Source organism: Protopterus annectens, chromosome 17.part0 (genome assembly GCF_019279795.1).
Source record: "Protopterus annectens isolate FY-2018-M chromosome 17.part0, PAN1.0, whole genome shotgun sequence".
Taxonomy (NCBI): domain Eukaryota; kingdom Metazoa; phylum Chordata; order Ceratodontiformes; family Protopteridae; genus Protopterus; species Protopterus annectens.
Window position 1 is genome coordinate 62,198,426 of NC_056751.1, and position 19,258 is coordinate 62,217,683.

General features: G+C 43.9%; 1 protein-coding gene across 1 annotated transcript in view; it reads left to right on the forward strand.

The window, feature by feature from the left end:
- The window catches only part of SRP72 (signal recognition particle 72), a 1,193,396-nt gene that overhangs the window by 462,030 nt on the left and 712,108 nt on the right, over window positions 1-19,258 (forward strand). The window contains exon 6 of the mRNA XM_044059445.1: window positions 12,978-13,009. Coding sequence (XP_043915380.1) covers window positions 12,978-13,009 — 32 coding nt within the window. The remainder of the gene's footprint in view (window positions 1-12,977; window positions 13,010-19,258) is intronic.

The window sequence follows — 19,258 nt, forward strand, 5'->3', positions numbered from 1 at the left end:
TGCCAGCTGTACAGAATGCACTGACAGCCTTCAAGGACTACCTTCATCCAGGGCAATTACTGATAAAGATGGACAACACCACGGTTATGTGGTATATAAACAAGCAGGGGGGTACACATTCCTACCCCCTCTGCAGACTAGCCATGGCATTGTGGAACACGGCCTTGAGCTACCAAGTACAACTACAAGCTCAATTCCTGCCAGGAAAGCTGAATGTTCTGGCAGACTAATTAAGCAGAAATCTCATGGACCCACACGAATGGAAACTGGAACCACGGATTTTCAACATGCTGACATGCAAATGGGGGAGCCCAGACATAGATCTTTTTGCCTCACCCCAGAACTACCAGTTGGACAAATTCTGCACAAGAACTCATCATAAAAAAGCCTGGAAAGTGGATGCTCTGTCCTTCAGCTGGAAAAACCTGTCTATGCCTTCCCCCTCTGCCTCTGCTCTCCAAAGTTCTTCTAAAAGTCAAACAGGATAAACCAAAAATGATTTTGATTGCTCCAGACTGGCCTCGCCAACACTGGTACCCACTCTTGCGCAGTGTGTCACACATTTCACCGTGGCACCTGCCTCAGACACCTTGCTTTACTTTCTTAGCAGGAGAACCAAATTCTGCACCCTCAGCTCCAAACATTGAATCTTGCAGCTTGGCTAATCACTTAAATTCCCCCTTGGCATCCCTCAGCAAACCTATGATGGATGTCATTTTGGAGGCGAGAAGACCTAGTACAAGAAAATCTTATGCTGACAAATGGAAAAGATTCTATGCCTGGAATCATTCTCATGGGATAAGCACAGCAGTGCCCAGTTTACCTCATATTTTGCAATACTTAACTGAGATGCTTCACAAGGGCCTGTCTTTTTCTTCCATAAAAATCCATGCCTCAGCCATTTCAGCTCATTACAACACAGAAACCCCTCTTCTCTCATCCTCTTCTAAAGCAGCATCTCAGAGGGGCCAAAAACTTGAGACCACCCAGGAGAGTTCCAACCCCTGCCTGGGACCTTAACTTTGTATTGGAGAAGTTCACTCTACCTCCTTTCGAGTCAGCTGCTACTGCAGACTTAAAATTACTTTCCTGGAAAACAGCCTTCCTTTTAGCAATCACTTCAGTTAGAAGGGTATCTGAACTACAGGCCCTTATGGCAGTGGAGCCTTTCATCATCTTTCATGCGGACAGGGTGTCACTCAGGACCAGTCCATCATTCATGCCCAAGGTGGTATCCAGTGTGGCTCTCAATCATTCCATTCATTTGCCAACTTTCTTTCCCAATCCACAGAAAAAGGGGGAGTGGATTCTGCATTCATTGGATGTACACAGACAACTTAGATTCTACTTGGACAGGACCAAATCTCGAAGAAAATCTGAACAACTACTGGTAGCATTTGCTGCAGGGGCAGAAGGGAAGGCTATTTCAAAGAAAACCATTTCTAAATGGATAAGCCATTGTATTTATTTCTGTTGTTAGCACCATGGAAAACCTATCCCCCAGGGGATCAGATCTCATTCCACCAGGGCTGCATCTACTTCAACAGCCTTTATCAGAGGTGTTCCTACCAGGGATATTCTAGAAGCTGCTACCTGGAGTTCAGTTCATACTTCCACCAAGCATTATCACTTACCTTTTTTCTCTAAATCCAGAGCTGGCTTTGCCACTGCTGTTTTGCAGGGCCTTATAGCTGGTCCTAATGCTGTATAAATCCATCCTCCCAATCATAGCTTTGGGAATCTACCCAAATGTAATGAAAGCAACAGTGAAACACGATGAACCTAGTACAATTGCCCCGATTTTCTATTACTATCCCTCTACTTTCTTTTACTTTGCTTAAAAGCCTTTTTAGTGTATTTGCTTTTGTTTGGAGGTATATTTTTGTGTTTTTAATTTTATGTATATATTTGCTCCCCATTTGAGGGGCACCTGACATCTAGGGCAAGAAAAACCTGATGTAATGGCGTCGGCTGCATGTTTTATACCCCTGATGACCTGACGTCATGGAAGAAGGGTCAGCAGCCGACGCAGGACCCAAGACTTTGTTAATCAGGCCGAATGAGGGCAACCTGCCAGCAGATTACCCAAATGTAATGACTGCAACAGTGAATACACTCGAACATCTATACTTATGGTAAGTGTACACAACTGTACTTTCCTTCTTCTGTTCCATCTGTCCATCACAAACTACCACACAAGGCAGAGCTCATCACACAGCAGAAGGATTCACTGCTTCATCCCTAAACCAAAGCATATGGGGAATAGGGGTCTGGTCTCTTTCAGGCACCAGTTTTCAAAGGACATACTTCAGGTCCTCCAAGTGGTAAGGAGACCTACTTCTTGAAAATCCTACATAGCCAAATGGAAGAGATTTTCTTTCTGGTATCATGGCAATAATCAAGACCCCAAAAAATCAAAGGTGCTTTCCATCATAGCGTATTTGTACTGATGCATGAATGCAGATCTTGCATATTCCTCCATCAAGGCCTACCTGTTAGCATTCTACCTGTCTTTATCTCAATCCCCGTGTTATGTCTAGGCCTGAAGTCAAACAATTCCTAAAAGGGATTCTACATCTGAGAACCCCAAGTAAGCCGCCTCCTTGGGACTTCAACTTTGTACTGGAGAAGCTCACTCTACTTCCTTTTGAACCAGCTGCTGCAGCAAGTCTCAAATGCTGCACCTGGAAAACTATGCTGCTATTGGCTGTCACTTCTGCTAGGAGAGTCTGCGCTACAGGCACTCGTGGCCATTCCCACCTTTTCTTATTTTTCACAGGGGCAGGGTAACCCTGAGGGTTAACCCCCGTTTCATACCTAAAGTAGTGAATGATATGTCCTTCAACCAGTCCATAAGCCTCCCTACTTTCTTTCCCAACCAGCAAAATGGGGAGGGGGGGGGGGGACTCTTGCACTCCATAAATGTTCACTGACAGCTGAAGTTTTATTTGGACAAGACAAAATCTATTCATAAGCCAGATCAACAGTTTGTTTCATTCATGGACTCCAGATTGCACCAGCTAGTGTCTGAACAAACCACTGCAAGCTGAATCTCACCATGGTATATCCTTAATGTTCTTGGTGTTTCACTGTTGCAGTCATCACACTTGGGTTATATCTGCCTGCAGGTAACCCTCAGTCGGACCGAATATCAGAGACTTAGTATTTCTGCATCGGTTTCTGTCACTCTAGGACTGGCGTCAGGTTGTCAGAGATATAAAAACAGGCAGCCGACGCCATTACATCCCTCTTCCTTGCCGAAGAGCCCGAAGCAGAAGCCGTTCGCAAGTGCCGGTCGGCCGCTGTCTGAATTTTCATTTACAAATTGAATAATCCTGAAGTCTTCTAAAGCTAAGTACCCCAGTGAGGATCCTTTTTTCTTGCTCTAACAGATGTCAGAAAAAGTTAACAATTGTCTTGCCTTTGGAAAGCAAATACTACAGACCACGATGTACCTCGCTGTCTGCTTTGTGCCTTGTTCAACGTCCAAACCATTTGTTGTCAGGATCTCATTGTCACTAAATTCTTTTGCTCTTGATCTCCGTATTCCGAAATGGCTTCTGTAAGCCATCCAACTACCGATATTCCGAAAAAACGTAAGGATAAAGAGAGAGACAGACCACATAGGTCCAGAGCTGCTGACGACACGTCCATTAAGCTAGTCGCCGGTTTGCCGGTACTCAGTCACTTTTGCAGCCCGGTTCTATGGATTTGCAATTCTCTACTGAGACACATTCGGAGTCAGGTATACCGTGAGACTCTTCTTTGACTATGGAAGCTGCGGATGTCTCTACCTTGGATGGGTCCAGAGCCGCTGTGCAGGCACCGGCTTCTGAGGCAGTTCTTCACAGTACCGATGTTAGTCTCAAACCGACGACAGCTTTTTATATCTAAAACTACTGAGTTTATTAGGCCAAGAGTATGCACTATGCCTAGAAAACTGACTGTCAAAGCACATGCACCTCCTACCATGTCACAACGACAAATGCTTAGAATGGCAGAAGACCTTATTATGCTGATTAGGGGAAGTCAACCTTCCCCTGCTAAGAGAAAAAGAGACCAGTCCCCTGTGGCTTCAACAGACCAGGAGTCGTCTGACTCTGAGGTTTCTGATTATGAAGACATGCCCTTGTCTGCCTATGAGGATTCAGAAGCAGAGGAATCCATTCCCTTTGCCTCCCCTCAAGAGGATTTTTCTTTTGGTGGAACCTTACATAGTTTGAGAGCATTTCCACTGGGAATGCCAAGACTATCTTTAGTCCAATTAGAGACTCAGAGAATTCCTAGATTTGCCACAGCATAGGCCCTTTAGCAATACTCCCTGTCCTGGAGGTTGTTGATGATAATTTTATGGAATCAAATCTTACTCCTGATACTTTACCTCCTGCTCCTAGGAAACCAGACCGGTACTACAGAGCACCTGACACAAATTTATTTTCAAGAATCCTACTGCTGACCCAGAGATCATTTCCCGGGGGCCTAAAGGTATCAAGGCAACTACAGCAAAGAAATCCCACCCCTTTGGACAGGGATTCCAGAGCTTTGGACAGATGGGGTAAGAAGGTGTATACCTCTGCTACTCTTGCTATTAGGGCATTGAATTGTCAGTTTCACATGCTGAAGTACCAGCAACATATTATGGAACTTATTAAACAAAAAGTGGCAACCTTTACGGACTGTGCAGAAAATAAGGAATTGCAGGAGCTTATGCACTCTGGAAGCCAAGTCAGCAAGCATACTTTGCAGTGTGGCTTTGATGCCCTAGAAGCATCTTGCTGGGCAGCAGTCACTGGTTCTGTACTGAGAAGACATGCTTGGCTCAAGGAGCAGACCTTGCCAGACCATGTCATATCTAAGTTACTAGATGCTTCTTTGAACAAGGGCAGTTTGGCACCAGAGCAGAAGAGGTTCTTGAAAAGATGCAAGAAATAGCTAAGACTATGCAGACTGTTAAAGAATTCTTACAAGTGCAACCCCCTAGATTCAGTAGGCATTGCCCTTCCAAACACTGGTCCTTTCCAGCCCCCTCCTGGCCATCTCAAACCAGACCCAGGGGAAACAGACCACCCAGACTGCAGTCCCCGGGTATGCAGAGATCTAAGCAATGAAGTGCCCCCACCCCCAAAGCAGGGAGTGGTAAGCCACCTCCTTAAGGAAAAAACTCACAATGACTTCTCTACTCCACTCCTCACCTCTGTCCAATTGCTTGTGTCCCTAGGAGGAAAATGTGCCCTTCATGCAAAGAACTGGATGTCCATCACACAAGACCGGTGGGTCCTCAACATTGTATCCCAGAGGTATAAATTTTACTTTCACTCTCTGCCAACCCCAAGAGGGTTCCCAGATCTTCCTCCAAACCAGTGGGCAGAGGCTCAAAACCAGGTTCTATCCCTGCAGTCCATCAGAGCTATTCAGTCGGTTCTAGTGGAACAGAAAGATCAAGGATTCTATTCCAGACTCTTCTTGGGACCCAGAAAAGAGGGCTCTTGGCACCCAATTCTGGGTCTTTCAATTCTCAACACCTTCTTGGTTGTACCAAAATGCAGAGTGCTTACCCTGCAACAGCTTCTACCTATGCTAGCCAAGGATGCCTGGTTAGTCATCCTAGACTTAAAAGAAGCCTATCTGCACATCCCTATAAGGGAGTCCTGCAGGAAGTATCTTTGTTTCAGGGCCGGATCTATGCACCATCAGTTCTCTGCACTTCCTTTGGCTTATCCACTGTGCCCGGAGTATTCACAAAATGCCTGGCTCCAGCCATTGCATACTGCAGGCAGAGAAATATCCAAATTTACCCATACTTGGACGACTGCCTAGTTCAGGTGGACAGTCAGGAATTGCTGTTGCAGCACCTGACATTTATGAAAATCCTTCACTTCCCTGGGGTACACCATCAACGAAAAGAAATCAAAACTGGTACCCAGTCAAAAGATTGTATTCCAGGGAGCAAGCTTGGACACAACATCCCAGATGGCATTCCTCACTTCAGAAAAACAAGTCTATCTGACAGCCTACTTCAAACAAATGGCCACCAGAACCCAGCTATCTACAAGAAAAATACTGCAGGCTCTAGGGTTCAAACGTCAATGGTATTTAAAAAATCTTTGGTGCCAACATTCTCAGGACCTGGAAACATTCATTCCTGTCTAAGGACAGAGTTCCTTTGGTGGGCAGAAGCATACAACCCCACGCTGCCCAGACCCTTACCACAGCCCTATCAGACTATGCCTGGGGGCACACATGGATGGCAAATGCATTCAGGACCACTGGAGCTTAAGTCAAATTCATCTGCGCATCAACCAAAAATAGATGCTAGCGGTGCAGCACGCTCTAACAGCTTTTAGATCCCTACTCTCTCCAGGACACCTGCTAATAAAAACAGACAACACCACAGTTATGTGGTACATCAACAAGCAGGGGGAACCCACTCTGCAGGTAAGCCATGGCCCTGTGGAACACGGCCTTGGACATGCAGGTCCATCTGCAAGCTCAATTCCTGCCAGACCGACAAAACTCACTGGCAGACGACTTGAGCATAAATCTCCCAGACCCACACGAGTGGCAATTAGAGCCCAGCACCTTCAACCTTCTGATTCAGAAATGGGGGACCCCAGAGGTGGATCTCTTTGCCTCCCCCTGCAATCACCAGCTCAGCAAATTCTGCACCAGGACACCTCACAGCAGGGCCTGGAAAGTGGATGCCCTATCCTTCCAATGAGTAAATCTCTCAATCTATGCTTTTCCCTCTCTGCCGCCCTTCTCTCAAGATAAGACTGGACAGACAAGGACAATTCTGATTGCCCCGGACTGGCCACGCCAGCACTGGTACCCACTCCTGTGTAGCCTGTCACTGGTGCCACCCTGGCAACTACACCAGAACCCAACCCTGCTCTCTCAGCAGGGGGGACAGATCCTGCATCCGCAACCACAAACCCTAAATCTTGCAGCCTGGCTTATTCCTTGAATTCTCCCCTAGTAACCAGCCTAAGCAAGCAGGTGCTGGACATCCTCCTTGAAGTCAGAAGACCCAGTACAAGGAAATCCTATGCTAAGTGGAAAAGGTACCGCTCCTGGATTCAGTCTAAAGGAGAGGACACAACTCTGCCTCTGATCCTGGATTACTTAGCAGATCTACTCCACAGAGGCCTATCCTTCTCCTCCATGAAGATCCATGCATCTGCCATTTCTGCTAATTACAGCACTGAGCCACCTCTTTTCTCTCACCCTCTTATCAAACAATTCCTGAGAGGGGCTAACAACTTAAGACCACCAAGGAGAGCACCCACCCCTTCTTGGGACCTTAACTTTGTACTGGAAAAGCTCACGCTACCCCCTTTTGAGCCTGCAGCATCATCAGAGTTAAAATTCCTCTCTTGGAAAACAGCCTTGCTTCTGGCCATCACTTCAGCTAGAAGAGTGTCTGAGCTACAAGCAGTTATGGCTGTGGAACCCTTCATTATTTTCCATGCCAACAGGGCTTCCCTCAGGACTAACCCTTCCTTTATGCCTAAAGTGGTGTCCAGTGTGGCTCTCAACCAATCTAGCCATTTGCCAACTTTCTTCCCTAATTCTCAAAGTAAAGGGGAAAGGATCCTGCGCTCCTTGGATGTGTACAGACAGCTCCGATTCTACTTTGATAGGACTAAGACCTTCAGGAAATCTGACCAGTTACTAGTCAGCTTTGCACCGGGGCAGAGGGGAAGGTCATTTCAAAGCAAACAGTTTCCAATTGGATAGCACACTGCATCCATTTCTGCTACAAGCACCATGGGAAACCAACCCCTCAGAGGGTCAGAACACATTCCACTAGGGCAACTTCTACCTCTACAGCATTCCTCAGGGAAGTCCCTACAAGGGACCTCATGGAAGCTGCTACTTGGAGTTCTGTACACACCTTCACCAAACATTACCACCTGCCTATATTTTCCAAATCCAGGACGTGTTTTGCAACAGCAGTCCTGCAGGGTATACTAGCCAGCCCCTATTCTTCTTGACTGCTTCCACCCTTCTTCAGATTTGGGACTCAACCCAAGTGTGATGACTGCAACAGTGAAACAAGAACATAGTACAGTTGTCTACACTTACCATAAATGTAGATGTTGGAGTGTATTCACTGTTGCAGTCCTGGTTTCCCTCCCCCCAGCCCCCTTGTCTCTCTCTTTCGCACCCCTTTTCAGGGGTATTGGTATTTACTTTTTACTGGTGTTTTTTTTTTCACCATACCTTAGCTCCCTATTTGGGGGGCTCCTGACATTTGAGGCAAGAAAAACTGATGTAATGGTGTCAGCTGCCTGTTTTTATAACCCTGATGACCTGACGTCCGTCCTGGAGCAACCGATGCAGAAATACTAAGTCTCTGGTATTAGGCCGACTGAGGGCTACCTGCAGGCAGATAACCCAAGTGTGATGACTGCAACAGTGAATACACTTGAACATCTACATTTATGGGAAGTGTACACAACTGTACTTTCTCTTGCCCTTACACTCACTTTGCCTGGACAGTGGCATTCTCTGGAGCCTTCTACAAAGGGGTTTGATGCCAGATCTACCCTGGAAGCAGACACTTGGTCCACAGTACACACCTTTACTTAACACTACAGAATTGACGCGTTTTCAAAATCGAGAGTTGCCTTTGCCTTGTCAGTCCTTTCAAGCTTCCTGGACAGTCTAACTTTGCATTAGTCAACCTCACATCATCTCTCTTCACCTCTGGGAATCATCCATATGTTTATAGTACTGCAACAGTGTTCTTGGTCAAGACATAGTACAGTTGTGTAAGAAGTTAGCATAACTGTAAATGTCCTACTGATCACTGTTACAGTATTCGTCATCAGGCTGCCTCCCTTCTGTTTAGAATAACATTTCTTAGTTAGTCTTTCTGCCCTATCTGCAGAATCCTGGGATCGAGGGGGCTTCTACTACTTCCTGCTTAGCCCTTCTTGCCTGATCAGCCACTTTCTCATGGGTCTTTAGGTTGATGGCTTGGAGACGGTCTGAGGATCTGCACCCATATTTTCACCTGCATACCCCTGCACTTGAGTTGAGGTCATATGTTGGACATATGATCTAGAGAAGATTAAGCTTTGGTACCCTGGTCGGACATCAGTGAAGGTAACCCACTCGTTTGGAATACTGCAACATTAGTCAGTAGAAAATGTACTGTTTTGGTAAGTCCTTGCAAAACTATACTAACTGGCACTCAGCTACGCTGACCAATTGCGTTTCTTCTTCCATAACCCTCAAAACAAGAGAGAGAAGATTTTTCATCTGTTGAATGACCAGATAACTAGTATATTATTGCCATAACCAAAAATGTCACAGATAGAGCAACTCTGTCTTTATTCATGCCAGGCAGAATGAGTAGACCAGTCTCCAGTCTGAGCCTTTTGAAGTGGTTGGTAAAATGTATTACATTCTTTTATGACTCCAGAAATGCACTTAGGGGTCACAGCCAGTATGCATTCCATTAGGGCAGTGGCACTTTGGATATCTTGTTCACAAATCTGTCAGTTTAGGGTATTTGTGAGACCGGTACTTGGATATCTTTAAACATTGTAAACTGAACACCCTTTCTTAGATCAGGGTGTTTTTTTTTTTGTTTTGTTTTTCCTCTGCCATTCTCCAAGGCACAGTACAACCTCTTGTGAAGTGACTTCCTCTCTCATTTTATAACTGTCCCTTGGAAGAGGACTACTACTGTAATGGTGATGTCTGTGATGAATGTGGTACATTTGTGAGAGTAACTTGCCACAACAGTGGATGATTGAATAGGTGATCACCACTTCAGATTTGGTTTCTGTTCTCTTATCCTTTAGGCTCTTGTCTCCACTCCAGCAATATGTCCTGAGGACTGAAAGCCTTGTGTTTTCCACTATTGCATCTTCCATCCCCCACTCACCCCTCCACCCCCTCTTTTTTTTTTTTTTTTTTTTTTAGTATCTCGTATCAAAAGAGCAAGAAGCTAGGGCTAACATCCTCATGGATTTAGCAGACTGAGGAGTTGGAGGTATTGGAGTTGTATACACCTCTAGCCAGGCCATACTTCTGTGTGCTTTTTCCATTACAAAAGATCTGTATAATGACGAGTGACCCCTTCTTGTGATCCTGTGTCCGACTCCTGTCAGGGGTAAGAAAGAGCTGTGCTCAAGGGGGATGTATCGAGCTCTGGAAGTTTGACCAGATGGACAGACTTTCACCTTCAGCTGTCTGCCACAGATAACACTGCAGTGGTATTTATCTGTTCAGAATGCTACTGTTCTGGTGAGTTACTCGCCTAACTGTACTGTTTCCAAGGAGAAGTCACTGTAACACTAAAAGCTTTTTGTCATCCTCTCCTCTTTATTTTTACAGCATTGTAATGTACGTTGTTCTAATATTTACTTGTCGCACTATTACACACTGTATTGTTACTGATACAGTGGATATAAAAAATGTACACACCCCTGTTAAAATGCCAGGTTTTTATGATATAAAAAATGAGACCTTAATAAATCATTTCGAACTTTTCCCACTTTTAATGTAACCTATAACCCATACAATTCAATTGAAAAACAAATCTGTTGGGGGGAAAAAATATAAAAAGTAAAATAAAAACGTACAATATACTGGTTGCATGAGTGTGCACACCCTTAAACTAATACTTTGCTGTGAGTGCTCACTCTTAAACTAATACTTTGAAGCACCTTTTGATTTAATACAGCATTCAGTCTTCTTGGGTAGGAGTCTATCAGCATGGCACATCTCGATTTGGCAAGATTTGCCCACTCTTATTCCTTGCAAAAGCGCTCAATATCTATCGGATTGCAAGGGCATCTCCTGTGCACAGCCCTCTTCAGGTCACCCCACAGATTTTCTGTTGGATTTAGGTCTGGGCTGTAGCTGGGCCATTCCAAAACTTTAATTTTCTTCTGGTGAAACCATTCTTTTGTTGATTTGGATGTATACATGGGGTCGTTGTGTTGAAAGGTGAAATTCCTCTTCATATTCAGCTTTCTGGCAGACGCCTGAAGGTTTTGGGCCAAAAGTGACCGGTATATAGAATTGTTCACAGTTCCTTCCACCTTGACTAAAGCTCCAGTTCCGACTAAAGAAAAGCAACCCCAAAGCATGATACTGCCACCACCATGCTTCATCACGGGGATGGTGTTCTTTTGGTAACTTGAAGTGTTGTTTTTGCCCCAAACGTACCTTTTGGAATTGTGGCCAAAAAGTTCAGCCTTGGTCTCATCAGACTATAACACATTTTCCCACATGCTTTTGGGAGACACTATGTATTTTGCAAATTTTAGCTGGGCCTGGATGTTTTTCTGTGTAAGAAAAGGCTTCCGTTTTGCAACCCTATCCCGTAGTTCAGACATATGGAGAATATGGGAGATTGTTGTCACATGTAGTAAAAAAACAGTACTTGCCAGAAATTCCTGCATCTCCTTCAGTGTTGCTGTAGGTCTCTTGGCAGCCTCTTTGACCAATTTTCGTCTTGTCTTTTCTTCAATTTTGGAGGGATTTTCAGTTCTTTGCAACATCACTGTTGTCCCATATTTTCTCCACGTTTTGATGACTGTCTTCATTGTGTTGCATGGTATATCCAATGCTGTGGAAATTTTTTGTACCCTTCTCCTGACTGATGCCTTTCAACAATGAGATCCCTTTGTTGCTTTGTAAGCTGTCTGCGAGCCATGGCTTTTGCTGTATCAGACAACTGAGTAAATGTCAAGAAAATCCTACTAGGACAGCTGAACTGTATTTGGGGTTAATCAGTGTCTCTTTAATTGATGGGCAGGTGTGTACCCAAGAAGACTGAATGCTGTAATTGAATCAAAAGGTGCTTCAACAAAGTATTAGTTTAAGGGTATGCACACAACAAACTACTAGTTTAAGGGTGTGCACACTTGTGCAACCAGTGTATTGTACATTTTTTATTTTTTTATATTTTTTCCCCTAACATATTTGTTTTTCAATTGAATTGTACAGGTTATAGGTCACATTAAAGGTGGGAAACGTTTTGAAATGATTTGTGGTCTCATTTTTTTATATCACAAAAACCTGGCATTTTAACAGGGATGTGTTTATATCTACTGTATATCAATAGTTAACATTCCTCACAGTGGCACTGTAAACCTTGCCTTCCACAAGCATGCATTTTCCCTTGTGAAAGTTTCAGGATTAAAAAAATGAAGGTGTATGCCAGTGCTGGTGTTGTGTGGGAGTCTCTAACACCTTTCTCTACTTTTGCTGGTGCTAAACAAGTGTTCATCTTTGTGGGAAGACTACAACTACAGGTGTGTTAGGACTTTTGCAGCTCATCTAGCGAGTAACCTGTATGTTATGATTTACTGTTATATTACCCTCCCCTCAAAGATCTGCTTTTATGGTGGGTGCATACAGTTGTGCTTTCTTGATTCCTTAACTGAGTGTGATATGCAAAATATTTAATCACTTTGTCTGAACCCATAGTATGATTTTGTATTTTATGCAGTGTTTCTATATTTTTTTAGATGTACAGGTGCAGTAAAAAAAATATTCTGAGAGCTGTAAAGTTTGCTGTAGTTCTATGAAGTGTGCGATTCTGGTGTGCATTGTGTTCTTGTATGTGTATGTCTACAACAGCACTCTGTTTAAAGGAGTGTAGCTTCAATGTGCTGAATGTGTAAGGCCATGTCTTATGACAGACATCAGCTGCCTCCTCAGCAGTGCCTCAAGGGTTGGTAATAGAAGAGCCCTACAGTTATACATTGCTAGATGCAAGCGTTTCACAAGACATCTATCATTTCTAAGTCAAATCTTGCTCTGTTTTAAAAATGCATTTTTCTCTTGCTTTTATACTGTCTCTTCAGATTGGATAGCCATGTGGTCTTCTGTATTTCTTGCTATTAAAGTGTAACATTTATCATCATTTATACATTTGTATTTGTGAACCTTTTATTTTGGTGCATCTTATTAAGTTTTTCTTAATAAAAATTATTTCTCTGTCTTTACAGAGCAGTGTCGTCAGTCTCTTTCTGATGATTCAGTAAGTAATGAATGCTTTCTGTTTTTTGGTTGCATTTTGTAGAGTTAATTGTGAAAACTTTAAACACCTATACTGCCATTTTATGGATAAGGTACAACTCTCAGTATGGTCCTTGCTGCATTAATGATAAATTTGACTGTCTAGTTAGCCAGTGAAAGATATAGGTCCATGTCCAGAATTTTCCGTACTAGTCTCAGACATTCCATGTGTAGGGAGGAGCTTTTATCGGATGTGCACTGTAGGGGCATCAGGGAGTATGTCAGACCAGCCTCAGTGCAACTCCTCCCTCGGATGTTCGTGTTTCACTGTTGCAGTCATTACATTTGGATAATCTGTTGGCAGGTTGCCCTCATTCGGCCTGAATAACAAAGTCTTGGGTCCTGTGTCGGTTGCTGTCTCCTCTTCCATGACGTCAGGGGTATAAAATATGCAGCTGACACCATTTTATCCAGTCTTTCTTGCCGTGCGGTGCCCGAAGCAGAAGCAGTTCGCATGTGCTAGTCGGCCGACTCCTGAAATTTTCACATTCGAGTTTCAGAACTGAAGTCTTCAACTAAAGCTAAGTACCCTGTTGGGGAAACTTTTTCTTGCTCCTTACCAATGTCAGGGTGTGTGTGTGTGTGTGTGTGTGTGTGTGTGTGTGTGTGTGTGTGTGTGTGTGTGTGTGTGTGTGTGTGTGCATCTTTCGGCTTTTCCCGGTTAGGGGTCGCCACAGCGGAACTCCGGTCCGTTAATGATTGGCAGTAGAGTTTTACGTGCTGGCTTGCCGGGCCTAACGCACAACCTTCAACGAAGGAACCGCCCACTCACGCATGTAGTCACACAGTAGACGCTCTGAGAATCGAACGGGCAACGTCTAACTGTGAGGCGACAATGCTACCGCAGCACCGTAAAAGTTAATAATTGTATTACTTGTGGAAAGCAAATACCTCATAAGGATTTTCATTTGTACTGTGTTCCTTGCCAGGCCCAGATCATAAGATGTCTTGCTGTCGGTTTTGTGCTAGATTTAACCAACGTACTATTAAGCGTCTGTATATTTTTGCTTCAAAATATTTTGGATCCAGATTTAATTACCCTGAAATGTCGTCGGTTAGCAATCTGACTACTGGAGTTCACAAAAAATGCAGAGAAAAAGACAGAGACAGACCGTCCAGGTCCAAAACCGACGAAGCTTCTCCGAAGCCAGTTGCCGGTACTCAGTGAGGTGCTTTTGCAGCCCCTGATACCCGCTACTTTTGAGTCGCAGGCCTCTACTGAGATCCATGCGGAGTCCGGCATGCCGCAAGATTCTCAAAGTATTGAACCCACGGTTGTCTCTCCCTTGGATGGGTCCGGAGCCGCTGAGCAGGCACCAGCTTCTGAGGGCGTTTTCACGCCTCAACATTTTTATATAAAACCAATGCCAGCTTCAAAAACCAGATCAAAAACCTCTTCTAAGTCTAAAAACCCGATGCATGGGCCATGTGCTCAGGCCCCTATGCCTAAAAAATAGATGATCAAAATGGCTGAGGACTTAATTACCTTGATCAGGGGTACCAGAACAGGAAAAAGGACAAGGTTTTTATTCAGGACTTTTCCTGGTACCCAGAAAAGACCATGCCTGGCATCCAATACTGGGCTTGTCGATTTTTAACACATTCCTGGACATTCCAAAATTCAGAATGCTGACTTTACAACAGCTACTGCCTCTACTGGGCAGGAACGCTTGGTTAGTGACTCTAGACTTAAAAGAGGCATACCTGCATATCCCAATAAGGGAATCGTGCAGAAGATACCTCTGCTTCAAGGCAGGTTTTTTTGCATTACCAATTTTCTGCACTGCCCTTTTGCATATCTACTGTGCCCAGGGTCTTTACAAAGTGCCTGGCACCAGTAATTGCATTTTGCAGACAAAGAAGCATTCAAATTTATCCTTATCTGGACGATTGTCTCATTCAAGCAGAGAACAAGGACGTTCTTCTTCAACATCTGGCATTTGTAAAAAGGCTGCTAACATGCTTAGGGTACACAATAAATGAAAAGAAATCCCAACTGGGTACCCTCTCAAATAATTACATTCCTGGGTGCAAGCTTGAATACAACTGCCCAGATGGCTTACCTTACGCCAGACAAAGGCATCTGACAACATACTTCAAACAGATGGCAACAAAAACCCAGTTATCTGCAAGACAAATTCTGCAGGCTTTGGGGTTCATGGCATCCTGCATTCTACTAATTCCATATGCAAGACTGCATATGAGGAAACTTCAGTGGTACCTAAAAAGTTTATGGAGTCAACATTGTCACAGTCTGGAAACAATGATTCCTCTCATTTCCTGCCTACAACAGGAGTTTCTTTGTTGGGCAGAGACATGTCACCAAAACAAGGAACTGTCATTCACTCTACCCCCTGCCACCCAAACCCTAACTACAGATGCATCAAACTATGCATGGGGGCCCACATGGCGGGGAGATGCATTCAGGGTATATGGAGCCCAAAACAAATGCATCTACATATCAACCAGAAAGAGATGCTAGCTGTTCAGAATGCTCTGACCGCCTTCAAGGACTTACTTCATCCAGGACAACTACTGATAAAGACGGACACCACCACGGTTATGTGGTACATAAACAAGCAGGGGGGTACACATTCCTACCCCCTTTGCAGACTAGCCATGGCATTGTGGAACACAGCTTTGACTTACCAAGTACATCTTCAAGCTCAATTCCTGCCAGGAAAACAAAATACTCTGGCAGACGACCTAAGCAGAAATCTTATGGACCCACACGAGTGGAAACTGGATCCACAAATCTTCAGCATGGTAACAGAAATGGGGGAGCCCAGACATAGATCTATTTGCCTCTCCCCAAAATTATCAACTAGACAAATTCTGCATAAGGACTTTTCACAGACAAGCATGGAAAGTGGATGCCCTATTCTTCAGCTGGAAAAACCTATCAGTCTATGCCTTTCCCCCTCTGCCTCTTCTCTCCAAGGTCTTACTAAAAGTCAGACAGGAAAAACCAAAAATGATTCTACTTACTCCGGACTGGCTTCGCCAACACTGGTACCCGCTTCTAAGGAATATGTGTCCGCTTCCTCCGTGGTACTTGCTTCAAACACTTCAGCAGAACTATCAAATTCTGCACACTCCGCTACAAACTCTGAATCTTGCAGCATGGCTAATCAACTAATTTCACCAACCACATCTCTCAGTAAACCTGTGATGGATGTCATTTCGGAGGCCAGAAGGCCTAGTACTAGAAAATATTATGCTGATAAATGGAAGAGATTCTGTGCTTGGAACCAAACACAAGGAATGGACACAGCCAAACCCAATATTCCTCAGATTTTGCAATACTTAACTGAGATGCTGAACGAGGCCTATCTTTTTCTTCTATAAAAATACATGCCTCTGCCATCTCGGCTCATTGCAACACAGAGCCTCCCCTCTTTTCTCATCCCCTGCTAAAACAGTACCTCAGAGAGGCCAAAAATTTAAGGCCTCCCAGAAGAGTACCAACTCCTGCATGGGACCTCAACTTTGTGCTGGAAAAACTCACCCTACCTCCTCTTGAACCAGCAGCTACTGCGGATATAAAAATTTCTTTCTTGGAAGACTGCCTTTCTTTTGGCAGTCACTTCAGCTAGAAGGGTTTCAGAACTACAGGCTCTCATGACAGTGGAGCCTTTTATTATATTTCACCCGGACAGGGTGGCCCTCAGGACCAATCCTTCTTTTATGGTATCCAGTGTGGCTCTTAACCAGACCATTCACCTGTCAACTTTTTACCCAAATCCGCAGAACAAGGGGGAGCGGATTCTGCATTCATTGGATGTACACAGACAACTAAGATTCTACTTAAACAGGACAAAATCTCTAAGAAAGTCTGAGCAACTACTGGTGGCATTTGCTGCAGGATCAGAGGGGAAGGCTATATCAAAGCAGACTATTTATAAATGGGTAAGCCATTGCATTCGTTTCTGCTATTTGCACCATGGTAAACCTGTGCCCAGGGGGATCGGATCACATTCCACCAGGACTGCCTCTACTTCAGCAGCTCTTCTCAGAGGGGTCCCTACCAGAGACATTCTAGAAGCTGCTACTTGGAGCTCAGTTCATATGTTCACAAAGCATTAACATTTACCTCTCTTTTCTAAATCCAGGGCAGGCTTTGCCACTGCAGTCCTGCAGGGCCTTATAGCTGCTCCTAATGCTGTTTAGTTCCATCCTCCCATCCATAGCTTTGGGATTCTACCCAAGTGTAATGACTGCAACAGTGAAACATGAAGAACATAGTACAGTTGTGTACACTTACCATAAATGTAGATGTTAGAGTGTATTGACTGTTACAGTCCGGATTACCCACCAGCCAACCCCCTTTTCTATAACTTTTCTTTCCTTCACTATGCTCAAAAGTCTTTGTGGTGTATTTGCTTTTGGTTGAAGGTAAATTTTGTGTGTTCTAAAGTGCATTTATATATTTATGGTTATATATACATATTTTTGCTCTCCATTTGGGGGGGCACCTGACATCTGGGGCAAGAAAAACTGATTAAATGGCGTTGGCTGCATGTTTTATACCCCTGATGACCTGACATCATGGAAAAGGAGACACCAACTGACGCAGGACCCAAGACTTTGTTATTCAGGCCGACTGAGGGCAACCTGCCAGCAGATCACCCAAATGTAATGACTGCAACAGTGAATACACTCTAACATCTACATTTATGGTAAGTGTACACAACTGTACTATCTATGGTCAAACTGATTGTCCTGATTAGGATTTTGGTGACAGCAAATCTCAGGTTCCCTAGTTTATCGCACAGGATACATACATGTGTGCAGGTGGGCTGTGAAATCTGATCCCTCCAGCATGTTGCATGGCTTCCTCCTTGTGGGCTTTGTATGGCACATGGCATGAAAATTACAGAACCAACTGATATTGCCAACATCCTGGCAGATAGGTTCAGTGCTAACTTTGCCCACCTCTCACCCCCTAAAGGGCCCATATCCATACCAGACGAATGCAGAGTCCCTGTAGTCACAACTACACTTTTAAAAGCTGCACACTCTAAAGCGAAAAACACAGCATCCATGGGAGGACCAGACAACATCCCAGGCTGCGTTTTCCAGGAACTTCAGAACGAACTGGCTCTCCACCTAAGCACCATGTTTAATCCTTGTCTCACATCAGGCTTTGTGCCCACTAAATGGCACGCAGCAACAGTTATCCAACTCCACAAAGGGGGAGCCACCACTGATCCTGGGAACTATTGCCCTATTAGCCTGACGAGCCTGGTCTGTAAGGCCATGGAACGTATCATCATGGAACTCGTAAACAAAGACATTGGTAACCTCCAAACTCTGGACCCCACCCAGTTCGTGTTTGTGAAAGGCAGACATGCCTCCTGAACCTGATCGACTTTGAGGCAGTCACCAAAACTGTAGATAAGGGTAAGGTGGTTTACACAGCATATGTTGACCTCGCCAATCCCCCATTCTGGAATTATAGCTAAACTCACTAAACTAGGTATAAATTTTTCTACGTGGCACACCTCCTCACAAAAGGGTTCTCATCTAGGAAACAAGAGGTCATTGTTCCCCTCTACTCGACACTCATAGAAAGGGGAAGGGGATATAAGACAAAGCTAAAATGACAAGTACTTGCAATTGTAAAAAAAACTGTAGTTTTGCCTTTTGTTGTACCTCCAAATGCGTTTTTTCTCTGTACTGTTTTGAAAGGGAAGAATATTTGTGTAAAATTATGTTCAACCGTATTGTTTTATTGTAAGTGATCTATTTCACATGAAAAATGAAATTGTGTGTTAGCTGTGTTGACTTTTCAGGGTTTCTTTGCAATTTTGATAACTTACCTTCATCTTGGCTAGCATAATAACTGACAGATGATATTCTGTTGGTTAGCTGTGTTGATATTATTTTACAGTTTTGATAAATTAATCTCTAGTTCAGAAACCGTGACCCATATTTACAGTATTTTGTTAAACTTTTTGTACAGTAGGTGTAACCATGGATCACTATATCTAGCAGATGCAATAGTAACCAACTTCATTTCAGACTGTTATTGTTGATAGTTTGTTAGGATAGCTTGAATTGTAGATAAAGAATATTGGAGCATTCAAGCATAGCAAGTAAGTATGTTTCTGAATAGAAAGTAAAGGGGTTATGGTAGAAAACTTGGCTTTAAAGTTTTGAAAAGGCAATATAACCTAATCTTTATTTTAATTATATCAAAAAGTTTAAT